Source organism: Hoplias malabaricus, chromosome X2, assembly GCF_029633855.1.
Source record: "Hoplias malabaricus isolate fHopMal1 chromosome X2, fHopMal1.hap1, whole genome shotgun sequence".
NCBI classification, from domain to species: domain Eukaryota; kingdom Metazoa; phylum Chordata; class Actinopteri; order Characiformes; family Erythrinidae; genus Hoplias; species Hoplias malabaricus.
This window is the reverse complement of record NC_089819.1, coordinates 27,592,088-27,619,068: the sequence shown is the minus strand read 5'-3', so window position 1 is coordinate 27,619,068 and position 26,981 is coordinate 27,592,088. Positions and strand designations below refer to the sequence as shown.

Sequence of the window (26,981 nt, the reverse complement as noted above, 5' to 3'; positions counted from 1 at the left end):
CACGCAGACACAGAGAGAACACACCACACTCCTCACAGACAGTCACCCGGAGGAAACCCACGCAGACACAGAGAGAACACACCACACTCCTCACAGACAGTCACCCGGAGGAAACCCACACAGACACAGAGAGAACACACCACACTCCTCACAGACAGTCACCCGGAGGAAACCCACGCAGACACAGGGAGAACACACCACACTCCTCACAGACAGTCACCCGGAGGAAACCCACACAGACACAGAGAGAACACACCACAATCCTCACAGACAGTCACCTGGAGGAAACCCACGCAGACACAGAGAGAACACACCACACTCCTCACAGACAGTCACCCGGAGGAAACCCACGCAGACACAGAGAGAACACACCACACTCCTCACAGACAGTCACCCGGAGGAAACCCACACAGACACAGAGAGAACACACCACACTCCTCACAGACAGTCACCCGGAGGAAACCCACGCAGACACAGGGAGAACACACCACACTCCTCACAGACAGTCACCCGGAGGAAACCCACGCAGACACAGAGAGAACACATCATACTCCTCACAGACAGTCACCCGGAGGAAAACCACGCAGACACAGAGAGAACACATCACACTCAGTCCCCGGAGCGGGACTCAAACCCACACCCTGCTGCTCCACTGTGTCGCTCTGTAATGTTCTTTTAATTTTGAATTTGATTACTCTGAATAATGCTGTATAAATAAAGATTTTCAGATTTAACATGGAATTTCAATACTTGATTAATCATCAAAATAATTAATAAATCACTCTGTGACTAATGTAGTAACAACAGGAGTGACCCTACCTGACCCCGTCTTTAGATGAGCAGTAAACATCACCTGTTTTATTGTGTTCCCTCTGCACTCCTCAGATGTACGACAACATTGCGTCTCTGCAGTTCGAGGAGGGAGCGAACGGAGAGCAGGTGGCGGCGGCTCTGGTCTCGGCCGAGGGGGAGGTGATGGAACTAAAGCAGTCCGTCCCTGCAGACGGCCGAGTGGAGGACTGGATGACCGCTGTTCTGCTGGAGATGAGGAGAACCAACAGACTCATCACCAAAGAGGCCATTTTCTTCTATAACCACAAGAAGAGCAGGTGCGTCCGTCTCTGACCCATTTAATGGACTCTAGCTTAACACACAGCTTAACACACAGCCAAATCCTCAGTGCCGTACTAAGTCCTGTGGTGTCCTTTCAGTCCCGCTTTTCTTACATCATCACAGTGAGAGAAAGAGAAAGACGTCTCAGACGTTCTATGTTTTTCCAGCAACAACAACAACAACAAATGAACTCAATCCCATTTTTAGTTGAGTTTAGTTTTATTTGTAGAGTTCTGTTTACAGCTTTAAACAGGACAAAGCAGCTTTACAGAATTCTGACCCACTGATCCCCAAGTGGGTGCCACTGCCAGTGAGAGGGATCAGTGTTTTGTTCGGAATGGGTCACTCGTACACTCATTCGCTATTTACTATATAGCATATGCTACATAGTGAACTGACTAGGGGAAGACTTCAGACACTACGTCCAGAAACACTGCTTCAGAAAACAGCAATAGACCTGTGTGTGAGGCGTTCGTATTCTGTAACATCAAACAGCACTGTATAGCAATGCTCTAGATCCACTGATATTTCTTAAAATATAAAAACATCTATATGAGTATTATTTGTAGATATAACTGCTGTGGGCCATCTGTGTGTTCCTGCTGCTCTGGGACATTTCTGACAAAACATAACGACTTCTTTGTAGTAAGTAAGACACCGCCGAATTGCATCAGGGTACACATTAGAAATTTCAGTGTACACCATCTGTACACTTCATATTACTTACTTTATTTACTTTATTTCATTTAGCAGTTCCACCATCTGGGAACTATGGAAGAGAACAGTCTGGATTGCTTAGTGTGGATGTTGGGTAAAGCAAGGCGACGTTCGGTGGGGGAGCGCAGTGGCCGAGGTGGGGCATAGGCCTTTAGGAGCAAATGCAGGTCGTAGGGCGCCTGCTCTGTCATCACCTTGTAAGCGGTCGTGCAGGCTTTATATTTGATGCGAGCAGCAACCGGAGGCCAGTGGAGCTCAATGAGCAGTGGGGTGACATGTGCCCTTTTTGGATTGTTGAAGACCAGACGTGCTGCTGCATCCTGGATCATCTGTAATGGTTTTAGAGCACAGGCTGGAAGGCCCGTTAGCACTGCATTGCAGTAGTCAAGACGCGAGACGACCACAGCCTGCACTAGGTGTTGAGGGGCACGTTGCGTTAGAAACGGTCTAATTTGTCTGATGTTGTAAAGTGCAAAGTGACAGGAGTGGACAACAGAGGCCACTTGGTGTATAAATGATAGCTGGTCGTCGAACATAACTCACAGGTTCCTAGCAACCCTTGCCGGAAAAAGTGAGAGCGAGTCGATTGTTAAGGTGAGGTTAGGTTGTGATGCGTTATGGGGGTTTCGTTGTGAACTTTGTAGGGAGGGCAACGTCCCCCTGATATTTCGAACAACAGGACACAATGTAGTACATAGGACATATTGCACTATTTCTGTAACAGGGAGCAATAATGAACGCAGCTCAAGACTCAGGAGGGGAAACCATCCTCCTCTGGTCAACACTGGGCTCAAACAAACAAAGAGCAGTATGTGTGTGTAAGCCAGCGTTTGCTTTATTAGTTGCACTGTCCTGAGCTTAATACCTTTGTGAATGCTCTTGTGAATACCATCCAGACTGAAACGTATAGCTTTACCAATCTCCTTTGCCAAGAAAGATAAAGTAGTGCTGAAAAGACGAAAGCAATGAGAAAATAGAAATACCTTCTCAAAATGAGGGTGGGCATTCTGTATTGTTTATTTTTTCTTTTTTTTTATATGTTTTGGCGTTTGGACTTTAGGGTGGACTGGATGCTGGACTACCAGGGCATGGTGGTTCTGGCGGGGAACCAGGTGTGGTGGACCTGGGAGGTGGAGGATGTCTTCCACAAGTTGAGCGCTGGTGATAAACAGGCTCTGAAACTCTACGCCAAGAAAATGCACCAGCAGATTGATGACCTGGTCAGACGCATCACGCAGCCGTTAAAGAAGAACGATAGGCGCAAACTCAACACCGTCCTCATCATCGATGTTCACGCCAGGGATATTGTGGACAGCTTCGTCAGAGACAGGTACAGCACAGAAGCGAGGAACTCTGTAAAGCTACTGCGGTTATGGTCTGTCACTGCTGACTGAGGGCGCTGAAATCTTAAGATCAGTGACTAGGGTTGGGCACAAATTACATACCGTCAAACCACCTCTTAATATTAACAGAGTATACAGTATTACCATGGGGTGCATCGTTGGCTGTGTGAGCCTGAGTGAAGGGTTTTCAGCGCTGTGCAGTTCAGCTGAGCACAGCCCGACAGCGCACACCGACACGTGCTGACGATAAAAACCGTTTCTGAGAGAGAGCAGGTTTCAGCGCCTGCTGCTGGAAGAACAGAGGAGTTCTAAAATAAGTGAAATAAGACGGTTCTACGCTGTTTAGAAACACAGCTGGCGCTAACAGACACTTGTGTCAGATGATTCTCCAGTGAAACTGAGGCTCAAATCACACACATTAAGAGATAAAGCCTCACAGCTGTGAGCACAGAGTCGAGTGAAGGCTCTTCTGAGTGTTTTGTCTGTTTTCAGCTTCATTCCTCTCTGTTTTAACCCAAACTCAGCTCTAAACTCTCACTGCGGGGGGAGACTGGGCTTGTGTTTTATCCCCCACCCGTTTACAGAGTGTGACATCAGCAGTCAGTGAGCTCCCACAGCGCCCCCTCCCTGTGGCTCTCGAATGAACTCTTTCGCCATGTTCTTAAAGACGTGAAATCTCATAAGTACAGCCCTCATTCCGAGATACCTTCCAAAAATACAGTGGTATACAGTATTATGGTTATACAGCCCAACCCTGTCAGTGACATAAGGTTTTACACTCATGAAGACAGCTCAGGGCAGTGTTTAGTCAGCGAATGTTAAAGGTGGAAAAACTGCGAGTACTGTCCTCCTAACTCCTCCTGATGTGATGATGTGCAGTATCACAGACGCTCGTGAGTTTGAGTGGGAGAGTCAGCTGCGGTTTTACTGGGACAAGGAGCCGGATGATCTGTTTGTGCGTCAGTGCTCGGCTCATTTCTCTTACGGATACGAGTACATGGGTCTGAACGGACGTCTGGTCATCACGCCGCTGACGGATCGCATCTACCTCACTCTCACACAGGTAAAAGCATGTGGCTTTCATGTGTTTATTAAAGGACTGAGAAACTGTCTGAACTGTGCCGTGTGATGAGGGGAGGGAAAGGGCCAGAGGGCGAGGCCAGTGGTGCTCCCTTAGGACTCCTGGTCTCAGAGAGCTGGAGTAACGGTTTGATGTGGTGTGGTTTCAGAACCATTCAGAAGATCCACAGTGATGAGGCAAACACAACCCATACTTAATTCATTGTTGTTGTGACCTCACAGAAGTGTGCAGACTTTTCCAAAGGATTGTGCATGTAACTTTCAACGCAGACTCCAAGGAACTCCTGGAACTCTGAAACTCCAGCCCGGAAGAAAGGGATTTCATGTCTTACTCTTAAGTGAGGGTTTGCCTCACACTCCACAGACGCCACCAACACATTTCTAGACATGGGATATGAACCACGTTTGCTCCACATTGGTTTGTATCCCACCACTGGTGCACTGAGGGTGGGCTCTCGAAATTGTGCATTCCTATTCTACAGGGTTCTAGGCATTCCCTCACTTTTTAACACAGTTTTAACGCAGCCCTGTTCCTCCAGGTTGGAGTGTAATCCTCACCAGAGCTTCCCTCCTTTCAAATTTCAGAGTTACAAGAGTTCTTCTGAGTTGGGGGAGCTAGGTCTGTGGTAGCACAACAAGACCAATAGCACCACACTTTCTCAGTAACAGGACACACAAGTAGGTGGGAAAACCAAAAACATGACTAAGAACACTGATACTTACAATGAAGAAAGAACACGGATCACGACCGCAAGGTCACAACCACCACCAACAACAACAACAACGCAGGGCAAGGACAAAGGGAAACAGCAGGGTATAAATGTATAAATGTCATCAACACAGATCACGAACCCCTGGGGATAGTAATGAGGGGGCGGGGCAGTGTATAGCAGTATAAATTACAAGCAAAAATAGAAAACATATTAAAAAAACTATTGGGCGGCACGGTGGCGCAGTCACACAGCTCCAGGGTCCTGGAGGTTGTGGGTTCGATTCCCGCTCCGGGTGACTGTCTGTGAGGAGTGTGGTGTGTTCTCTCTGTGTCTGTGTGGGTTTCCTCCGGGTGACTGTCTGTGAGGACTGTGGTGTGTTCTCTCCCTGTCTGCGTGGGTTTCCTCCGGGTGACTGTAAGGAGTGTGGTGTGTTCTCTCTGTGTATGTGTGGGTTTCCTCTGGGTGACTGTCTGTGAGGACTGCGGTGTGTTCTCTCTGTGTCTGTGTGGGTTTCCTCCGGGTGACTGTCTGTGAGGAGTGTGGTTTGTTCTCTCTGTGTCTGCGTGGGTTTCCTCCTGGTGACTGTGAGGAGTGTGGTGTGTTCTCTCTGTGTCTGTGTGGGTTTCCTCTGGGTGACTGTCTGTGAGGACTGTGGTGTGTTCTCTCTGTGTCTGTGTGGGTTTCCTCCGGGTGACTGTCTGTGAGGAGTGTGGTTTGTTCTCTCTGTGTCTGCGTGGGTTTCCTCCGGGTGACTGTCTGTGAGAAGTGTGGTGTGTTCTCTCTGTGTCTGTGTGGGTTTCCTCCGGGTGACTGTCTGTGAGGAGTGTGGTGTGTTCTCTCTGTGTCCGCGTGGGTTTCCTCCGGGTGACTGTCTGTGAGAAGTGTGGTGTGTTCTCTCTGTGTCTGTGTGGGTTTCCTCCGGGTGATTGTCTGTGAGGAGCGTGGTGTGTTCTCTCTGTGTCTGTGTGGGTTTCCTCCGGGTGACTGTCTGTGAGGAGCGTGGTGTGTTCTCTCTGTGTCCGCGTGGGTTTCCTCCGGGTGACTGTCTGTGAGGAGTGTGGTGTGTTCTCTCTGTGTCTGTGTGGGTTTTCTCCGGGTGACTGTCTGTGAGGAGCGTGGTGTGTTCTCTCTGTGTCCGCGTGGGTTTCCTCCGGGTGCTCCGGTTTCCTCTCACGTTCCAAAAACACACGTTGTTAGGTGGATTGGCGACTCAAAAGTGTCCGTAGGTGTGAGTGTGTGAGTGAATGTGTGTGTGTCTGTGTTGCCCTGTGAAGGACTGGCGCCCCTCCAGGGTGTATTCACGCCTTGCGCCCAATGATTCCAGGTAGACTCTGGACCCACCGCGACCCTGAACTGGATAAGGGATACAGATAATGAATGAATGAATGAATAAAAGACTGAAACAACCACAGGGACATGTACAGGGAGACGAAGAGCCAGACGGCAGGATGTTGCAGTGTGTGACTCTCTCTGGGCAGGTATTTTTGTGTCAGTAAGGAGGCATGTGATGTTCTGTGTCTAGGCCTTGTCTATGTTTCTGGGTGGAGCTCCAGCTGGACCTGCAGGAACTGGGAAAACTGAGTCCACTAAAGATCTGGCCAAGGCTCTGGGTCTGCTGTGTGTGGTCACCAACTGTGGAGAAGGCATGGACCATATGGTAAGAGCACAAATCTGCACTCACTGTGGGTTCTTTAGTGCACACAATGATCTCCCAGAGCAGAATTACATGTGTTACATATATCAGCCATAACATTAAAATCACCTCCTTGTTTCTACACTGTGTTTGATCAGTTCCCCTGACCTCTCTGTGGTTGTTCAGTTACAGATTGAAGTCATTCTGTTGTTCTACAGACTCTGTTAGTCTTTCAGCCTGTTGTTCAATGGTTCAGACTTTCACAGGAGCAATTTCTAGCAGCACCCCTCTGTGGGGGTCCAGAGCGCCGAGGGACAGGGGGAAAGGGAGGCAACAAAGCATGCAGAGCAACAGATGAACTACAGTCTGTAACTCTCTGTGTCTCTCTCTCCCTCTCTTTCTCTCTGTGTCTATCTCTCTCTTTCTCTCTCTCTCTCACTCTCACACTGTCTGTCTAACTCTCACTCTAACTCTCTCTCTCTCTGTCTCTCTCTAACTCTCACTCTCCGTCTCTCTCACTCTCTCTCTCTCTAACTCTCACTCTCTGTCTCTCTCTCTCTGTCTCTCTCTCTTTCTCTCTCTCTCTCTCTCTCTCTCTCTCTCTCCTGTAGGCAGTGGGAAAGATCTTTTCAGGCCTGGCTCAGTGTGGAGCATGGGGCTGTTTTGATGAGTTTAATCGTATCGACGCTTCAGTGCTCTCCGTCATCTCTTCTCAGATACAGACCATCCGCAATGCGCTCATCTTGCGCCTCAAGAGGTTCCATGTAAGTCCAGATATTAAATGAACTGATCAGATTAGCACATATTTTGGATGATGCCAGCTGCCAGTTTGTCTAGTTAAACAGTCTACTGTGATGGTATAACTTCTGAGAAAAGATCCCAGCATCATTTGACTGGTTTTATTTTTATTCTTTTTAAAGAGGATGGCCTGCTCCCACTGGGGGTGGTCTCTGGTAGATTCAGCAGAGAGTCTGTGTAAACACTGTGTCATATTGTGATTGCCTGACAGTTTGAGGGTCAGGAGATCAGTTTGGACTCCAGAATGGGCATCTTCATCACCATGAACCCCGGCTACGCTGGACGCACAGAGCTGCCCGAGTCGGTGAAGGCTCTGTTTCGTCCGGTTGTCGTCATCGTCCCTGACCTACAGCAGATCTGCGAGATCATGCTCTTCTCTGAGGGCTTCCTCATGGCTAAGGTGACATCTAAGACCACTCCAAGTCTTTATATTTAACTCCTGTGTGTACAACTGACATATCCATCCTATTTTCATCTTTCCTCCGGTAGGTTGAACATACTTTAGAGGTCGCTGTTAATGAAATTAAATGTAGAGCCTTGGATTTCTCCACACACCTCACACCACAGTCAGTGTTTTATTCTCATTAGCTTGAATGGGATTTTTTACCACTGTTGTGTAAAGCTTGACCAACCTACCAACAGTAATCATGGAAGAACACATGTGGGCGGACCTTAGATCAATGCATTTGTATAGGACACTACCCTCTGTCCCGCCGTGATCCACTGACCAGTCGATGTTGTGCTTGGCGAGTTGCAGGTGTTGGCGAAGAAGATGACGGTTCTCTATAAACTGGCGCGAGAGCAGCTCTCCAAACAGTCGCACTATGATTTTGGGTTGCGAGCGCTGAAGTCTGTGCTGGTGATGGCAGGAGAACTGAAGAGAGGTTCCCCTGATCTCAGCGAGGTGAGGAGATGCAGCTTAGAGGTGGAATCAGTTATTTTATCTTTGTTCTTCTTCTTCTACTGACACCTAGTGGCCTGGATGTATGGAGAAGTGAATGAATACACCATTGGTCTGTTTTAGCTAAAAACAAACTGCAAATTCTACACAAGGGGTTCTCAAGCTATGGGCCACTGACCAGTAGTGGGCCGTTAAGCACCCTCTAGTGGTCCGCGGGCCCGTCCTGCTGGCAGAAAAGGGAACTGCAGGGTAACAGTTGGACGTCACCGAAATCAAATGAATGGCATGTGGCACTTCGTGTAGCTGTAATCCTCTCATTAGCATATTTCATCATACACAGTTGTAACAGCATTATTATGAATAACAAGGCTGAGTTACATCATGTCTGTGAATTATTTTTTTTCAGATACTGAGAAAGGCCATCTGTAATGGAAAAATAACACATTTGTATTGCTGTCAATTGTTATGGGAATTCTAAAATTAATCTCTAAGTATCACCAGGAAGGAAGATCGATGCTCAAAGAATTATTTGTGGAGACCAGAGGAATAAAGAGACATAGTCAAGAATTCTCTCTTAGCTCTCCTCTTTATTGAACAGAGTCAAGCAATATATAGGACCCCAGTCACGTACACCATCATGTGCCATGTGGGTGTTATTACATCACGTCTCGTTCCATCAACACAAACGTTCCCTTATTGGTGCCTCATTATCTCCAACTTTATTGCTGTCAGGAAAAACGGTGAGAGTTGACCTTCAGCCGTTGATCAGATCAAATGATTATTTTAAGACCATAAAAATCATAAAATCAACTTGAAATCAGCATTAACAAATGAAAAGTGAGTCTCAATGTAAAGAGTTACTCCTCATCATCAGAGGAGTCATGCTCCAGTGAGGCACAGACTGGCGGGGGGCATTTCAAGAGACATTTCTTCCAGCGGATGTCTCTCGTGACCAGAGGCTGCAGGGTGAAGCTCCATGTACACGTCTGCACTCACCACACTGAATGTATCAGAACGCTCAATAGTTTTGATGATCAGAATTCTGATACAGGGAATAATCAACATCCGATTAGTGTCATTACTAATAGAGAAATTATCACAGCGACAGATAGTTTCAGCCCCAATGCTCCCCATTTACCAAAATAGGAATCAAACCATGTCATCCACTCATTATTTACACCTGAAAATTCATACAACTCCTCAGTGAAAGTTGTTAACTCCTTCATAGCCTCAGTGAATGACCCGTTTGCTGCTGTGTGATTAGAAATGAAAGTGCAGCAGTGATCACCAAACGTGACATACACCTCCCTTTTCAGCCCAAATCATATCTAGGGCAATTCGGTTCTGATATGTCATTTGTGAAGTCTAGTGCAACTGTTCCCCCAGAATTCTCAGTGTTTCACGGGTCATATTGGCCAGACGTTGTTGATTATACCATATACCATACTCATAGGGAGCGTCCAAACTATCATTATAATCATCTGGGTTTACACTCATCTCTGTAGGGGACAACATTAAGAAAGACTTACGCCATGTGGGACATTCACGATGTATGACTGAATAATTGGACGTTTTTGAGTTAGCTGCTAGAGCACAATCTCTAGGACACCCTTTATTGACTGATCTAGGATGTCTTCATCCTACACATTTGACTTTTATTCCCCTGCAGTGAGCGTTCCCGAGCTCCCTGTTCACCACCCAGTCTCCTGTTTCAATGGTTTAATTAAAGCTGCTGCTGCCTGTGAGTGAACAGAACGTAAGATTGTTAGTAATTTCTTACAATAGGACGACATGTGGTCTTCCGAGAGTCCCACGTCGTCCACGTGGCCTGGTGGATCCAAACCCAATCCAATCTCGGTGGCCTGCCAAACAAACTTCAAAAGGTACATTAACACCAGTGGTAACGCCTGCACCCAATTGAGCCCTGTTTCAACATTTCTGTAGTTTGCTTTTGATTCTTGCATTTCCCCTCTCTCGATTGCTCCTGCGCTCTGTGGATGATATGCACAGTGTACTTTCACATCAATGCCCAATTTCTCTTCTAGCTGAGTGAGTGCTGTGCTGCTCATTAATTAATTAACTAACGTTTGTACTTTTATAAAGATTTTCAGGAATCCAAAAAACTCTCTCTCTTGCCCTCTCTTTCTCTCTCTCTCTCTCTCTCTCTCTCTCTCTGTCTCTCTCTGTCTTTCTCTCTCTCTCTCCCTCTCTCTCTCTCTCTCTCTCTCTCTCTCTTGTGCTCTCTCTATCTCTCTCTCTCTCTCTCTCTCTCTCTCGTGCTCTCTCTCTCTCTCTCTCTCTCTCTCTCTCTCTCTCTCTCTCAGGATGTGGTGCTGATGCGAGCTCTGAGGGACATGAATCTTCCTAAGTTTGTGTTTGAGGATGTTCCTCTGTTTTTGGGGCTGATTTCGGATCTGTTCCCGGGCTTGGACTGTCCTCGAGTGCGCTATCCCAGCTTCAATGATGCTGTGGAAAACATCCTTCAGGAAAATAAATACATCCTACTTCCCAATCAGGTGATCTCCCATCAGTCTCCTCTAAATCCAGCCAAAACATTTAAATATTCATGTTACTGCGTTTTATAGGCCTTCATTTATTAGTGTTATATTTCTCTGAAAAGTCTTATAACTCTATAATCTATCTCATGGCCTTATTAACCTTGGGCTTCTACTAAAAATATACTGATGCAGACCCATGCGAAGCCCACACAGGAAGATGAGGGATAGACATGTTGTTTGATGAACATAGAACAGTCCCACCGACCAGTCACCAGTCTCCTCCCGTTTCTCTAGCAGCAAGAGACAGAACTCACAGTGAAACTAAACTCTAGGGGGCGCTGCTGATTCGTGCTGCTGCATGCAGTCTGTGCTTCATTAACACAGAAGGGTTTGTGTGGATCAATCTGTATCGGCTGCATTTCAGAAGACGCTGGACGTTATGGGAGGAGTCAGCGGGCGGTTCCTAAACGAGGAGCTTGTGTCTGATTCGCTGCGCTGTACATTATGGGAGGAGTCAGTGGGTGTTGTGGTCCGTTGCTGAACTGATATTCACACAACAGTCCATTTTGCTGTAGACCTGCAACAGCAGAGTAACACCGTTCCCCCTCATAGTGTCTTTTTAAGAGAGTGAAATAGTCCTCAGCGTGAACCAAGTTAAGCTTCCTAGCTTTAAATTTTGCAAATGATTGTATGAAATATCAGCATCAGCCTTAGGTCGTGCTTGATCAGTCGTTTCACCCGCTCTGTCTGTCTGCAGGTGGATAAAGTGGTCCAGATGTACGAGACAATGATGACCAGACACACAACCATGGTGGTGGGCCCCACAGGAGGAGGGAAGTCTGTGGTCATTAACACTCTGTGCCAGGCCCAGACCAGGTCTCCATCGCTTCTTTACATTTTAAATATTCTCATCACTGCTGGACCAAAACCTTAAAGGGGGCATATTATGAAAGAATCCCTAGTTCAGTACATGTGCACATTAAAGTGTGAATCCGGAGCACACCAGCCCACACATTGTGAAACAAGACCCCCAGTCATTTTTCTGTCAGCTGCAAAAACATTGGATAAAACGAGCCGTTCAGATTCTGCTGTATTCGATGTTTCCTTATGAGTCCAATGTGTTCCATTGTGCAAAACATGCAGAATATGTTCCATTCACATGTCAGTCAGGAGATGTCCTCTCCATGAGCTACTCTTTGCGCTGGAAACTGGTCTGATGTGGTTACGAAGCCCTTTAAATGTCTTTAAATGGATAAAAAGCACAAGGTCTCTGTGCGATATGCTACGTTTTCGCTCTCTCTGCTAATGGCCGAGAAATGGCATTAAAAGATACAGTCACTTCTTACTCAAACACACCGCTGCACCTTAAAAGATACAGTCGCTTCTTACTCACACGCACCGCTCCACCTTAAAAGATACAGTCGCTTCTTACTCACACGCACCGCTCCACCTTAAAAGATACAGTCGCTTCTTACTCACACACACCGCTCCACCTTAAAAGATACAGTCGCTTCTTACTCACACGCACCGCTCCACCTTAAAAGATACAGTCGCTTCTTGCTTCTTACTCACACGCACCGCTCCACCTTAAAAGAAACAGACGCTTCTTACTCACACGCACCACTCCACCTTAAAAGATACAGTCGCTTCTTACTTACACGCACTGCTCCACCTTAAAAGATACAGTCGCTTCTTACTCACACACACCGCTCCACCTTAAAAGATACAGTCGCTTCTTACTCACACACACTGCTCCACATTAAAAGATACAGTCACTTCTTACTCACACACACCGCTGCACTTTAAAAGATACAGTCACTTCTTACTCACACACACCGCTGCACCTTAAAAGATACAGTCGCTTCTTACTCACACACACCGCTCCACCCAGCTTCTGAACTTAAACAAACCAGAGAGCAGCCTTTCCCCCACAGTCGTAGACATTGTCTTTAAAAAGAAGTCAACTGGTTCATTCAATCACAGTGCAAAGAACAGATTGCATTCTCAGAATGTGCCAAAACATAAAAAAATGACTGTGGTAAGGCCTCTCCAAATAAACACTGTCTCTCTTCCAATCTCCCGCCTCAAGTCCCTCAGGCACTTTATACCCATCAGTGCACCTTTGCCAGGTGTTTCCCACAGAGCTGGTGCCAGTAGATACTCAGAGCTCAAACCAAGTGAGGAGTGTCATGTGGCCCCCAGCACAGCAGTAGGTTGAAGTTGCTTCCTGCCTGGTTCATTACCTCACAGGTGAGACAAGGCATGGCCACCTGTGAGATGTAATGAGACCCTTCCATCTGGGTTCTGGGGGCTTGGCCCACAAAGGTAAATGTTTTTGTTCCAACAGTGATGAATTCTACAGACAATAAACTGCTGTGTTTGCTTTTTTGACCTCTGAGTGTGAACTGTGTAACTCCAGGCTTGGACTTCTGACCAAAATGTATTCGCTGAACCCTAAAGCCATGAGTGTGATCGAGCTCTACGGTGTCCTGGACCCATTGACACGCGACTGGACAGACGGGATACTCTCCAACATTTTTAGAGACATCAACAGGCCTACGGACAAGAAGGAGAGAAGGTAGCCTTGTCTGCTCACGTCTGCCGTCCAACAACATGCACACATCAGCTTTTTTAAAACATGCCACAGGGCACTGTTTGATTTACTCTGGTCTCTACATTCATGGTACAGAGACGGCGTAATTGTCACAGGGTACGGCTTGTGCCACCACAGATTCAGCGTGGACCATGGACACCGAGGGTACACCTCATACCCTACAGGACCCAGTGTGGCCTGTGGTATGTGAAGTGGGTTTGCTCTGCAGCACGGACCAATGCTCTATTGCCTTCACATGGGAATGAGCATTCGGCTTCCTCAGGGTGCAATGATTGTCAGTTCACTTAAGAGTCGGGCCATCCTGCTCCTCCAGGTTTCATTTAAAATGGTCCCTTGCCAGTGGAGTCCCTAGTTTCCATGTTTTGGAGTAATTTGGGAATCAGGGGCCCAAGCAGAGCAGTGGACATCACCTCCACCACAAGCGTAAGCTCTGTTTAACTACAGCCCACGCGTGCAGTGTAGTGTATTAGCTCATGTTTTTAATCATGTGGCACTTTAATGAAACATCAGTTGTGTAGCATCAGATGTGTTGTGTCGTGTGTGGCTGGTTCCCGCAGGTACATCCTGTTTGATGGCGATGTGGATGCTCTTTGGGTGGAGAATATGAACTCGGTGATGGATGACAACAAACTGCTAACGCTAGCTAACGGAGAGAGGATCCGCCTGCAGAGCCACTGCGCTCTTCTCTTTGAGGTGTTTATGGACTCGTGTTCAGCATTTTAAAGTCCAAATTTGTAGTTTTTTAGGGGGTGACGTTGTACAGATACGTTTTAAAGTGGTTTTATGTAACGTTTAATTGTATTAAAAATTCAAACATTCTCCCACCATTTTGTCATTTTGTGTTAGCTCCGTTTATTTAACGAAAAATATTAAGTAAATCTTAAATCTTAGCCATTTCTCGTCTTTAAAAGAAGCATAAAAAAGATTGGGAATTTTCTGACTCTTTACTACAAACTGAATACAGTAAGGGTGTGTGGGAGGGGCAGAGAGAGAGAGAGAGAGAGAGAGAGAGACAGAGAGAGAGAGAGCTGAAGAGAGACATAAAAAAAAGGCATGGTAAAAATTGTTCAAAATCAGAAGTAAACAAAAATGACTGAAATAAGCCACAAGTCCTAAGGGCTACTACACTCCGTTCCCAATCACTAACCTCAAATTCTCCGTCTGCAACTGGTCTAAACCCACACTCACACTGACGTTTGGACACAGTATTGTCCCCAAGAACAGAACAAACCCATCACAGTCTTCTGCAGCTTTTTCCTGATGGAGCTCAGAACCAACGCAGCGCCCAATAAACTCTTCACTTTTCACACGGCTTCAGTTTTAGGTTCTTTTTGTAATCTTTAACTAAGCAAATGTCACCTTATTACAGCTGCATTACAGTTGTATGACCGTAGGCTTTTTGATTCCAGGTTGGAGACCTGCAGTATGCCTCCCCTGCCACGGTGTCCCGCTGTGGAATGGTGTTTGTGGACCCCAAAAACCTGCGCTATGCCCCTTATTGGCAAAAGTGGGTTAACAACAGACCTGTGAAAGTAAGTCCTCTGCCTTCTTCTTCCCTCTCGTCCTCTAACATTCAGGGATCCAGTGTATGCAAATGAGCATCTTTTCTGTTTCCAGGAGCAAGCAGACCTGAGAAAACTGTTTGAGAAGTATGTTCCCAGCGCCATCGACAGGGTAGTGGAGGGAATAGTGGACGGTGTTCAAGGAGAGAGGCTGAAGACCATCGTCCCTCAGACCGATTTAAACATGGTGCGTTAGTAGGGTCAGGGACATGTTTCATATGAGCTACATTTCTGTTGGCACTGATGACATTTTTGTCTGTGTTTGGGCCGGACCCGATAGCACAATAGTTACGCGATCCAAATCTTAAGGCGTGTAAGACATCCGTAACTGCGACAATAAGCCAATGTGATTCTCAGGAGGAATCAGCGGAATCTTCACAACTAGGATTCACTGAGTAGGAACGATGATGAATATATTACTTTGCTGTAAACACTGCAACTAAACCCCACACTGACCCCTGAACAAATTGAGTTTATTTTGTAAAAATCAACAAATACACAATCCAACACCTGTAACACTCTAAAAACGTCAGAACGGAGGCGAGTTTCGCTGAGCTCCATCACCTTTCTTTTACTCACACATTTCAAGCATTTGGGAAATGAGGAGACTCAGCGCTGCCTGTTTCCCACTCAATTCAAGACTTCAGCTGCTCAACAGTCTGTGGTCACCATCGTCTGATTCTCCTCTTCATGACGACCAAAGCAGACACATCTGGACGCAGGCCGGTCACACGCGCACACTGTGTTTGTGAAGCATTGTTGCAGCACATGGAGAATGGGGCCTGGCATCAGATGTTGAAATACACCTCCACATCATGAGGACCCTCACACATACACAGGTCACTAATGACTGTCTGGACTGGCCCATTCAGATATGGCACAAAGATATTACTCTTTGCGTTCCTAAAAACAAGCTGAAAATCGGACTTATCTGACCACAGCAAACATCTTCACTGTCTTTCTGACCGTCTGAGATTAGCTCAGGTCCAGAGAACTCAGTAGGGTTTCTGTACGGGCTGTGGGTCTATGGCTTTCTCCTGGTGTCAAACAGAGTTTCAGTTTTTTCACACATTCACTGACACACTCACACCTACGGAAACACTACCAACGTGTGTTTTTGGAGCATGGGAGGAAACCGGATCACCCAGAGGAAACCCACGCAGACACAGGGAGAACACACCACACTCCTCACAGACAGTCACCCGGAGGAAACCCACGCAGACACAGGGAGAACTCACCACACTCCTCACAGACAGTCACCCGGAGGAAACCCACGCAGACACAGAGAGAACACACCACACTCCTCACAGACAATCACCCGGAGGAAACCCTCACAAACACAGAGAGAACACACCACACTCCTCACAGACAGTCACCTGGAGGAAACCCACACATACACAGGGAGAACACATCACACTCCTCACAGACAGTCACCCGGAGGAAACCCACGCAGACACAGGGAGAACACACCACACTCCTCAGAGACAGTCACCCGGAGGAAACCCACGCAGACACAGAGAGAACACACCACACTCCTCACAGACAATCACCCGGAGGAAACCCACACATACACAGGGAGAACACACCACACTCCTCAGAGACAGTCACCTGGAGGAAACCCACGCAGACACAGGGAGAACACACCACGCTCCTCAGAGACAGTCACCCGGAGGAAACCCACGCAGACACAGAGAGAACACACCACACTCCTCACAGACAGTCACCCGGAGGAAACCCACACATACACAGGGAGAACACTCCACACAGACAGTCACCTGGAGGAAACCCACACAGACACAGAGAGAACACACCACACTCCTCAGAGACAGTCACCTGGAGGAAACCCACGCAGACACAGGGAGAACACACCACGCTCCTCAGAGACAGTCACCCGGAGGAAACCCACGCAGACACAGAGAGAACACACCACACTCCTCACAGACAGTCACCCGGAGGAAACCCACACATACACAGGGAGAACACTCCACACAGACAGTCACCTGGAGGAAACCCACACAGACACAGAGAGAACACACCACACTCCTCACAGACAGTCACCCGGAGGAAACCCACACAGACACAGAGAGAACACACCACACTCCTCACAGACAGTAACCCGGAGGAAACCCACGCAGACACAGGGAGAACACACCACACTCCTCACAGACAGTCACCTGGAGGAAACCCACGCAGACACAGGGAGAACACACCACACTCCTCACAGACAGTCACCCGGAGGAAACCCACACAGACACAGGGAGAACACACCACACTCCTCACAGACAGTCACCCGGAGGAAACCCACGCAGACACAGAGAGAACACACCACACTCCTCACAGACAGTCACCCGGAGGAAACCCACGCAGACACAGAGAGAACACACCACACTCCTCACAGACAGTCGCTGAGACACCTGAGACACCCCACACATTTTTCACAGATGTGTTGGTGCTTGATTGATGTTAGAGCTCAAAGACCCCACACTACACCACCCGCCGTGAATGAACAACACACACTTTCTGATCACACTGACAGACAGCTTTGCTCATCAAAACCTCACGGGAGTTTCTCCTGAAATGCTGCATCCTGAGAGCAGGCGGCGGTTTCTCACCCTCGGGCTGTGTCCCAAACACCAAACAGATGCTGCTCACAAAAGCAGCATTTTGAAATGAAGGTGTTTGTAACCGAGAGTATTCAATATTTCAGCACATTGTCAGGGCATCTGTTCACTAGCGCCCCCTCGTGAGAGTAATTACAATTTTGGGACAAAAGCAGGCAGCAAATTAAACAAGCTTTAAATACAGACACGACTCTGCACCCTCTTTCCTCAGAGCACTGTCTCAGTAACAGCCCTCCGCTCGGTTCAGACACAGCCTGGATGTGAAGAAACATGGCGGATGGCGGTGAAAGGATCCCAGCTTGACTCTCATTGGTTTATCATCTTTCAGGCCTGACGTTAACGTGTTGTTTCACACCTGAGAATCGTTTGTGATCACTCTAAAATTGGGAGACCTCTTGTGACGGTCGGGAGAACTGAATCGGCCACAGAGCCGCCCCAGTAGTCCTGTAGCGTGGGCCCGGCTTTAACGAATAAAACATGCAAAGAGAAAGATGCGGTTTGATCATGAGTGTCCATAGTGTGCTGTATGTCACTGCTGTTAAGGTGGTGCAGTTGTCTACGATGCTGGACGCTTTGCTGGAGCCAGAGGAGCTGAGCTCCGAGGAGCTGGAGTGTTTCTTCATCGAGGCTTTGTACTGCTCCCTCGGAGCCACGCTGCTGGAGTCCGGACGGAAGAAGTTTGATGATTTCATTAAAAAACTCTCGTCTCTCTCCATCGTTCACGACGAGAAAACGCTGGCCGGCCCCGGAGAGCTCCCAGGTACTGACCACCTGTTTTGTTTTACTTGTGGGGGGTTGTTTGTCTTTATTTATTACCACTGAACATCTGTGGCATGCTTCAGGACACCTGCCGACTCTCTACGACTTTCACTTCGATGGAAGCATGAAGAAATGGACACCTTGGAGCTCGCTGGTCTCCAAGTACATCCACAGCCCGGACACAAAGTTCATTGACATCCTCGGTACAGCTTTATTTACACTTTTAATCTTCTCTTCTCTTGTCTTCTCTTCTCTTCTCCTCTATTCTCTTCTCTTCACCATCCTCTTCTCCTCTATTATCTTCTCTTTTCCATCGTCTTCTCTTACCTTCTCTTCTTTTCTTCATGCTTTTCTATTCTCTTCTCCTTTTCACCATCCTCTTCTCCTCTATTCTTTTCTCTTCTCTTCACCATCCTCTTCTCCTCTTCTTCATGCTTTTCTATTCTCTTCTCTTTTCCATCCTCTTCTCCTCTATTATCTTCTCTTCTCTTCTCTTCTCTTCTCTGTCCTCTTCTCTTTTTCATGCTTTTCTGTTCTCTTCTCTTTTTCATGCTTTTCTGTTCTCTTCTCTTTTCCATCCTCTTCTCCTCTATTCTCTTCTCTGTCCTCTTCTCTTCTTCATGCTTTTCTGTTCTCTTCTCCTCTTCACCATCCTCTTCTCCTCTATTCTCTTCTTTTCTCTTTTCCATCCTTTTCTCTTCTCCATCATATTCTCTTCTCTGTCATCTTCTCTTCTCTTCCTCATGCTTTTCTATTCTCTTCTCCTTTTTACCATCCTCTTCTCCTCTATTATCTTCTCTTTTTCATCATCTTCTTTTCTCTTCTCTTCTCCATCATCTTTTCTTCTCTTTCCGTCATCTTCTCTTCTCTGTCATCTTCTCTTCCTCATGCTTTTCTATTCTCTTCTCCTCTTCACCATCCTCTTTTCCTCTATTATCTTCTCTTTTTCATCATATTCTCTTCTTCATGCTTTTCTGTTCTCTTCTCCTCTTCACCATCCTCTTCTCCTCTATTCTCTTCTCTTTTCCATCCTTTTCTCTTCTCCATCATCTTCTTTTCTCTTCTCTTCTCCATCATATTCTCTTCTCCATCATCTTTTCTTCTCTTTACGTCATCTTCTCTTCTCTTCCTCATGCTTTTCTATTCTCTTCTCCTTTTTACCATCCTCTTCTCCTCTATTATCTTCTCTTTTCCATCATATTCTCTTCTCTTCTCTTCTTCATGCTTTTCTGCTCTCTTCTCCTCTTCACCATCCTCTTCTCCTCTATTCTCTTCTCTTTTCCATCCTTTTCTCTTCTCTTCTCCATCATATTCTCTTCTCCATCATCTTTTGTTCTCTTCTCTTTCCATCATCTTCTCTTCTCTGTCATCCTCTCTTCTCCCCTATTCTCTTCTCTTCTCTTTTCCATCCTTTTCTCTTCTCTTCTCTTTTCCATCCTTTTCTCTTCTCTTCTCGTCTCTTCTCTTCTCTTCTCTTCTCTATTATTTAGCTGTTTTAATATGACATGTGTACTCTGCTGTGTTTCTCAGTTCCTACAGTGGACACCACCCGTGTGACCTGGCTGCTGGAGCAGATGGTGAAGGTGAAGAGGCCTGTGGTGCTGGTGGGAGAATCCGGAACCTCGAAAACGGCCACGACACAGAACTTTCTCAACAACCTCAACGCGGACTCCACGGTGAGTTCTGCAGCGTCCTTTCTGTCAGCGTTTACACCCCCAGGCTTCACCAGCTCTGGAGCAAGGCACGTGTAGTTGATCTTCACAGTGAAAACCAGCCCCTCTGCAGACGACAGAAATAAACACAGTGGACGGTTCAGAATTATAAAATAATAAACATGGTGTTTTATATGTGTCTTTTACATAAGCCACATTTCCGGAGTGTGTGTGTGTGTAATGTGAAAACAGGAGGCGGGACACAGGCACCAATGTTGTTTTATTAAATCAGTCCAACGACACAGAAAAGAAAACAAGTAACACGTGTGTAACACCAGCAGAGGCCCTTTCCAATGCAGTAAAATGTTAAACCCAGAACATGGGTTTATTTCATTTGGTGATTTCATTTCATTTTGCACCTGGTTCAAATGTTTTTTTCACAGGGAAAAGAAAAACAAACACTCAGCGTGCTCCTCAGGTGCTGAAGGTCATTTCACACACAGAGAAACACAGACCCGTTATAAACAGTGTCCCACACTGAGTCAGTTGAGGGCTGTGTTCAGTGTTTCTGCACAGTTCTGTAAAAAGCGCTGGCCTCTGAGACAGGGCACAAGAAGCCGATTGGCCAGTGGCTGCTTTGCCGAAGCCAGAGACAAAGATGATTGGGTGGTGAGGTATTTTGTCGCTGGAGAAAATATGCAGTGATTAAACAGAGGGAGAACAAATGTTGCACTTGCACCATTTAAAAGAGTTGTGTTTTTGATGATATTTATTTATCAGTGATTACTGTTTTCCAGACGGTTCTGACCATCAACTTCTCATCGCGCACCACATCTATGGACGTTCAGAGGAGTCTGGAGGCCAGTGTGGAGAAGAGGACCAAGGAAACCTACGGCCCCCCGATGGGAAAGAGACTCCTCGTCTTCATGGATGACCTCAACATGCCACGAGTGTGTCTCTTCTCTTCTATTTTAATCTCCTTCGTTTCTCTTCTCTTAACCTTTCTCTTGTGATGTCTTCTCTTCTAATCTCCTTCGTTTCTCTTCACCTTATTTTTCTCTTCTTCCTTTTGTCTTCTCTTCACCTTCTTTTTCTCTTCTCTTCACCTTTCTCTTCTCTTCTTCTTTTTCTCTTTGCTTTACCTTCCTTTTCATTTATCTTCACTTTCCTATTGTCTTCTCTTCTCCTTCTCTTCTCCTTTATTCTCGTGTGGTTCATTGGTCAAGAGGTAAAGAACAAAGACCTAACTACACAACAGTGAGAAACACCTGTGAAACTGACTCACTAAACACACGAAGAATACCAGAGAGGGAAAGGGGCACATCGTCAGAGCATGTGGCGGACAAAAGCGAGGGAACCCAAGGCCAAACCACGGAGGCAGGTCATGACGATAAACTTCACCATCACCATCGTCATCACCATCACAGCCATAACTTTATACACAATAATTCACAACCTCCAATTCAGCAACGTAAGGAGAAAAAAACAGAAAAGACCCCTCTACATTGTGTTTAATGTGTGTTAAATCACTGCTTACTTATGCCAAGAAAAGTAGTCCCACAGTCTTGAGCACGGAAGTAAAATCTAGTGACACCCTCAGGGAGAGGGAACCAGTGATAAACATAGAGCAGAATCACTAACATTTAAACTCACTTGATAGTAATAATAATCATACACAAGATGTAAAATAGCACCGTTAATGCATGCTCAGTGCCACCTTTACATGCTACATCACCAACCACCACAACAGCACCTCAACAGTGAAGTTTAAGGTGGACTGAAGGCACCAGAATGTAACTGCTGCACTTTTTAAGGTGGAAGGTAAAATTGGAATTAGAAGCTGTGAAATAAGAAAAGCAGTTTTAGCTGCTGCTTCGTCACGAATAAGGACAGGTAAGAGCTGCATCTATTTTGTGTTTCAGTAAGAATTCCACTGATTCTTTACTTGGCTACTGTTTCTCAGGTGGATGACTACGGGACCCAGCAGCCCATTGCCCTCCTGAAGCTGCTGCTGGACAGAGGAGGGATGTACGACCGTGGGAAAGAGCTGAACTGGAAACAGCTGAGAGACCTGGGCTTCATCGCGGCCATGGGTAAAGCAGGAGGCGGCCGAAACGAAGTGGACTCTCGCTTCATCTCTCTGTTCAGTGTCTTCAACATCCCCTTCCCTGAGGAGGAGGCCCTACACCACATCTACTCCTCCATCCTCAAAGGACACACCAGGGTTAGAGACACACTCCTACAGCAGACTTAACCCTTACAAGACTAGACTGTAGTCCATCTGTTACACTGCATACTTTATTATCCCTCTTTCATCATATGAGGGACCCCCACAGAGCAGGTGTGATGTGGTGGTGGATCATTCTCAGCGCTGCAGTGACACTGACGTGGTGGTGGTGTGTTAGTGTGTGTTGTGCTGGTGTAGAGTGGATCAGACACAGCAGTGCTGCTGGAGTTTTAAACCCTGTGTCCACTCTCTGTCCACTCTGTGAGACACTCCTCCCACGTTGGTCCACCTTGTAGATGTAAAGTCAGCGACAGTAGCTCATCTGCACAGTGTGTGTTGCTCGTCCTCTAGTCCTTCATCAGTGACACAGGACGCTGTCGGCTGGATGTTTTTGGTCGGTGGACTGTTTTCAGTCCAGACACTGAGGGGTTAAAAACTCCAGCAGCACTGCTGTGTCTGATCCACTCTACACCAGCACAACACACACTAACACACCACCACCACGTCAGTGTCACTGCAGCGCTGAGACTGATCCACCACCACATCACACCTGCTCTGTGGGGTTAGTCAATGAATTTGGACAGTGGGGGCAGTATTTTAGAGCAGGGCAACAATGCTATTTTGAGTTTGACATTAACTCTTTCTTTTTCCCGTTATTTCAAAGCCGTTTGAGGAATGCATTCAGAGAATCTGCGATAAGCTAACCTTCTGCACGCTGGAGCTCTACAAAACCATCATTAAAGACCTGCCCCCAACTCCCTCCAAGTTCCACTACATCTTTAACCTGAGAGATCTGTCCCGAGTCTTCAAAGGCCTGACCCTGACCAACGCTGAGAGGTATCAGCGTCTCGACTCACTCACTGCTCCCGGGGCTGAGGAGCGCTCGAAGAAATGGGGCAGCGTAGATGTTGGGAGGTCACATACTGTGATTTAAATTCTGTTTATGAGGAGAGCTCTGAGCCACTCACAAATACAAGTCTGAATAATGTCTGCTCCTTTTCCTTTTAGTTGTGAGCTGCTCATGTTCTGAAAATACTCTCTTTAGAAGTTTGACGCCTGTCACAGGTTTAAAAATTTCGTGGCTGATGTGTCGTCTTTCAAGAAACAACCGATGCCTTAATGTAGTCGCTGCGCTGTGATTTGTGGCAGATTTCTGACGGTGACGCAGTTCGTGCGCATGTGGAGAAACGAGTGTCTGAGAGTGTTCCACGACCGACTCATCAACGAAACCGACAAGACACTCGTACGTCCCTCTTTATCTCTTCACTTTAACTGAAGCCTCTGATACTGATCACACTGGGTTTATATCAAATAATATAATAATAATATAATAATAATTGCTCTGTTCTTAGGGACAATGCTGTATTCACGTGTGAGTTTGGCTTTAGACGATTTAAAGTGGAATGACACTAATTTTACTTCATTGTTTTCTTTGTTGTCATTTTTAATAATAGACACCAGTTACAGAGGGATGACAAAAGAATGGGATAATGTTCAATGACACGTTACACAACTGCTTTAAAATTCATTTTCACACTAATTACTGCTTTCTAAGTAGTTAAGTACATTGAAAACTTTAGTCTTTAAGTAGTTAATTACATTGAAGTAGTTACTAAGTATTTCTAGGTATTTCAACTACTGAATAATAGACACTCAGTGACTTAAAGCAACACTGGGTTGTATTTTTACTTTAAAATCACAGCTTTAAAATCACTGTGATGCTCCACTGAGCTGTAACAGGGAGAATAGAGGCTCTATTGTTGCTACTCTGGGCTCAGCACTGCAGAAACTGCACTATGTAACGTTTGCAGGCAGACAGGAGCCCCCCTTCCTCCTCCTGAAGGATGATTTCAGGACAAAACTTCAAAAGTGAAATACACTCTGCACCTGTAGCGGGAGCCCAGGAGGAAATACACCAGATCTTACCTAGTGTTGCTTTAACAAAAAATTAAATCTAAGGAAGTAAAATTGACTTAAACGTGGTCTAAATATCTAGTGTTACTCATTTAGAAATCATTGTAAGTATATAACACGATTATTCAACTTATTTCTAACTTAGTTTTACCAGTTTTACATCATTTTATTTACAGAAAGTGTCTTATTCCAGCGGCAGATATTTTTGCTTCTTTTAAGCAGCATTTTTTGTTATTTTCTTGAATTAAGAAAAAATATCTAAATGTAAAACCGGTAAAAATAAGTTAGAAATAAGTTGAATACTCTATTTTCTTACAACGATTTCCAAATGAGTAACACTAGATATTTAGTGTTTAGTGTAGATTAGACTACGTTTAAGTCAATTTTACTTCCTTAGATTTCATTTTTTGTAGTGAATATGTCGTAGTAATTAGTCCCAAGTCCTAGATCTTCTTACAGACTCCAGTCGAGCCAAACCCAGTCTGAGCAGCGATGCTCTCTGCTGTGTCCAGGTCCAGGGACTCATTAAGAAGCTGATAGAGGAGCACTTCACTTCTGACCTGGAGGCCACTACGAGAGACCCCATCCTGTTTGGAGATTACAGAACAGCCCTGAGTGACTCTGAGCCCCGAGTCTATGAGGACGTTCAGGACTTCGATGCCTGCAAAGCTCTGTTCCAGGTAATGACAGATAAACACTTCTAATATTCGCTCATGGGCCTTGGACCGAGGGATCCTTCATGGGAAAATGGACTGAATTTACTGGCCGCTCTTTATTAGAGATGCAGCGCTCCATAGGGCAAAGACTAAACCGCTCATGTCTTGTTGCAAGGCCACTAGGAAACCCACCCCCCCCCCCCTTAGGTCTAACCTCATTTCTTATTTTAATCCCTACCCCTTGTTTTCAAGTGACTTCTCCCCCTTTGGAACTGAGTTACAGGGTGTAGGGGTTAAAGTCTCCCCCTACGACACGAGACGACCCTTCAACACCCTGATACTTCATCAGAACACAAATAAAACAGAGCAGTGCTTCATTCCCAGGCGACTAGCGCCGTTCTGTAGCAGCTCTGCACCAGTCTGCAGTGATATCAGAGGAGCTACTGGACTCCTGAGACCTCAGCTGCTCCTCGTGCTGTTTTCTGCTCGTTCTGAAGTAAAGGCCATAATTCACTGAAACTACATTAAACTCAGAGAACACACTGGGGCTCATAGAGTTTAAAGGAGGAAACGCTGACATCTGTAGGTTTCTTTGGGCGCAGCTCAGCATCTCGCAAGCACCACATGGAACTGGCCTCTAAATCGTTCACTCACCTACACACGGGCAGCTTTAAAATCACTGTACATTTCTGAACTAATCTACATTTTGTATTCTTGTTGTTGAAGGCCAAGCCTTATTATTCTTATTCTTATTTCAACCAGTGACCTTTCTCTTTCCTGATAACATCCCACTATCATCACCTCTATTATCATAGCACCTTTCCCTTGCTTAAGGTCAGGCCTCCCCAAGGCGCCCCCTCAGCCTTTGAGAGTGAACCCCACGGTTTTGGAGTTTAGGAGTCTCTGTGAAAAGGTTGAAGATGTAATAATCCCAGGAGTTCAGTGGTTAAAGTCCAGGTCACTGCTGTACACGCCTTGTTTGGATCACTAGGTCCTAGTTCACATGAAACCCAGACTGAGACTGTGGCTGTCTGCCCCCTGTAGGAGATCCTGGAAGCGTACAATGAGAACAAGACGCGAATGAATCTGGTGCTGTTTGAGGATGCGCTGGATCACCTGACCAGAATCCACCGCATCATCAGGATGGACCGAGGCCACGCCCTGCTGGTTGGAGTGGGAGGGTCCGGGAAACAGTCCCTGACCAAACTGGCTGCTTTCACTGCAGGCTGCGAGGTAATAAACCTTCAGAAGACCTCCTTCCTACCTTCATTCACAACTCCTGCTCCTCTGATGTTAACTAAGTTTAAATTTAACACGTCAAACACTAAATTTAATATTGGGATTGTTAAAGGCGCTGTTCAGTTTTAATCAATAAACACTTTTTATAAAATTGATTTCCTGCTCTTCAGTTTTCTCCTGTGCTGGAAAAAAAGGTCTAATGTGCTTACATTAAAGGAGACGTATGAGCTATTGCCGAGAAATTACATCTGGGGGTGTTTAGATGGTGGAGATACCTCCAAACATTAAAAGGCATGAACCGAGATGAGGATGTTGCTCTATTCCTGCTCCATAGGGGGGTAACACTGACTTATTTTTGCTGTTACAGTTACATTACTTAAGGTGGAACTGACTCTAAATTCAGGAGAGCGCATGAAAGTAAACACAGAGCGAAAGTGCTACAAAACTAAACAGCTCGAGTTACACATGAGTTTCTGTGGGAATTCAAACAGTGAATAAACACTTACAGACAATTTACACTTCAGACACCAACAAGTTACAGTCGCTTCTTACTCACACACACCGCTCCACCTTAAAAGATACAGCCGCTCCTTACTCACACACACCGCTCCACCTTAAAAGATACAGCCGCTCCTTACTCACACACACCGCTCCACCTTAAAAGATACAGTCGCTTCTTACTCACCCACATCACTCCACCTTAAAAGATACAGTCACTTCTTACTCACACACACCGCTCCACCTTAAAAGATAGTCGCTTCTTACTCACCCACATCACTCCACATTAAAAGATACACTCACTTCTTACTCACACACACCGCTCCACCTTAAAAGATACAGTATCTTCTTACTCAAACACACCGCTCCACCTTAAAAGATACAGTCGCTTCTTACTCACACGCACCGCTCCACGTTAAAAGATACAGTCGCTTCTTACTCAC

The 26,981-nt window shown here is 46.2% G+C and overlaps 1 protein-coding gene across 1 annotated transcript in view; it reads left to right on the top strand.

Moving 5' to 3' along the window:
• Positions 1-26,981, top strand: part of LOC136676266 (dynein axonemal heavy chain 10-like) — a 133,516-nt gene that overhangs the window by 55,627 nt on the left and 50,908 nt on the right. The window contains exons 29-50 of the mRNA XM_066653128.1: positions 886-1,109; positions 2,891-3,160; positions 4,053-4,236; positions 6,489-6,623; positions 7,211-7,363; positions 7,609-7,797; positions 8,155-8,301; positions 10,623-10,814; positions 11,554-11,672; positions 13,216-13,374; positions 13,968-14,103; positions 14,820-14,942; positions 15,028-15,159; positions 18,137-18,353; positions 18,436-18,555; positions 19,883-20,028; positions 20,802-20,954; positions 21,968-22,228; positions 22,896-23,068; positions 23,381-23,474; positions 24,658-24,825; positions 25,846-26,034. Coding sequence (XP_066509225.1) covers positions 886-1,109; positions 2,891-3,160; positions 4,053-4,236; positions 6,489-6,623; positions 7,211-7,363; positions 7,609-7,797; positions 8,155-8,301; positions 10,623-10,814; positions 11,554-11,672; positions 13,216-13,374; positions 13,968-14,103; positions 14,820-14,942; positions 15,028-15,159; positions 18,137-18,353; positions 18,436-18,555; positions 19,883-20,028; positions 20,802-20,954; positions 21,968-22,228; positions 22,896-23,068; positions 23,381-23,474; positions 24,658-24,825; positions 25,846-26,034 — 3,684 coding nt within the window. The remainder of the gene's footprint in view (positions 1-885; positions 1,110-2,890; positions 3,161-4,052; positions 4,237-6,488; positions 6,624-7,210; positions 7,364-7,608; positions 7,798-8,154; positions 8,302-10,622; positions 10,815-11,553; positions 11,673-13,215; positions 13,375-13,967; positions 14,104-14,819; positions 14,943-15,027; positions 15,160-18,136; positions 18,354-18,435; positions 18,556-19,882; positions 20,029-20,801; positions 20,955-21,967; positions 22,229-22,895; positions 23,069-23,380; positions 23,475-24,657; positions 24,826-25,845; positions 26,035-26,981) is intronic.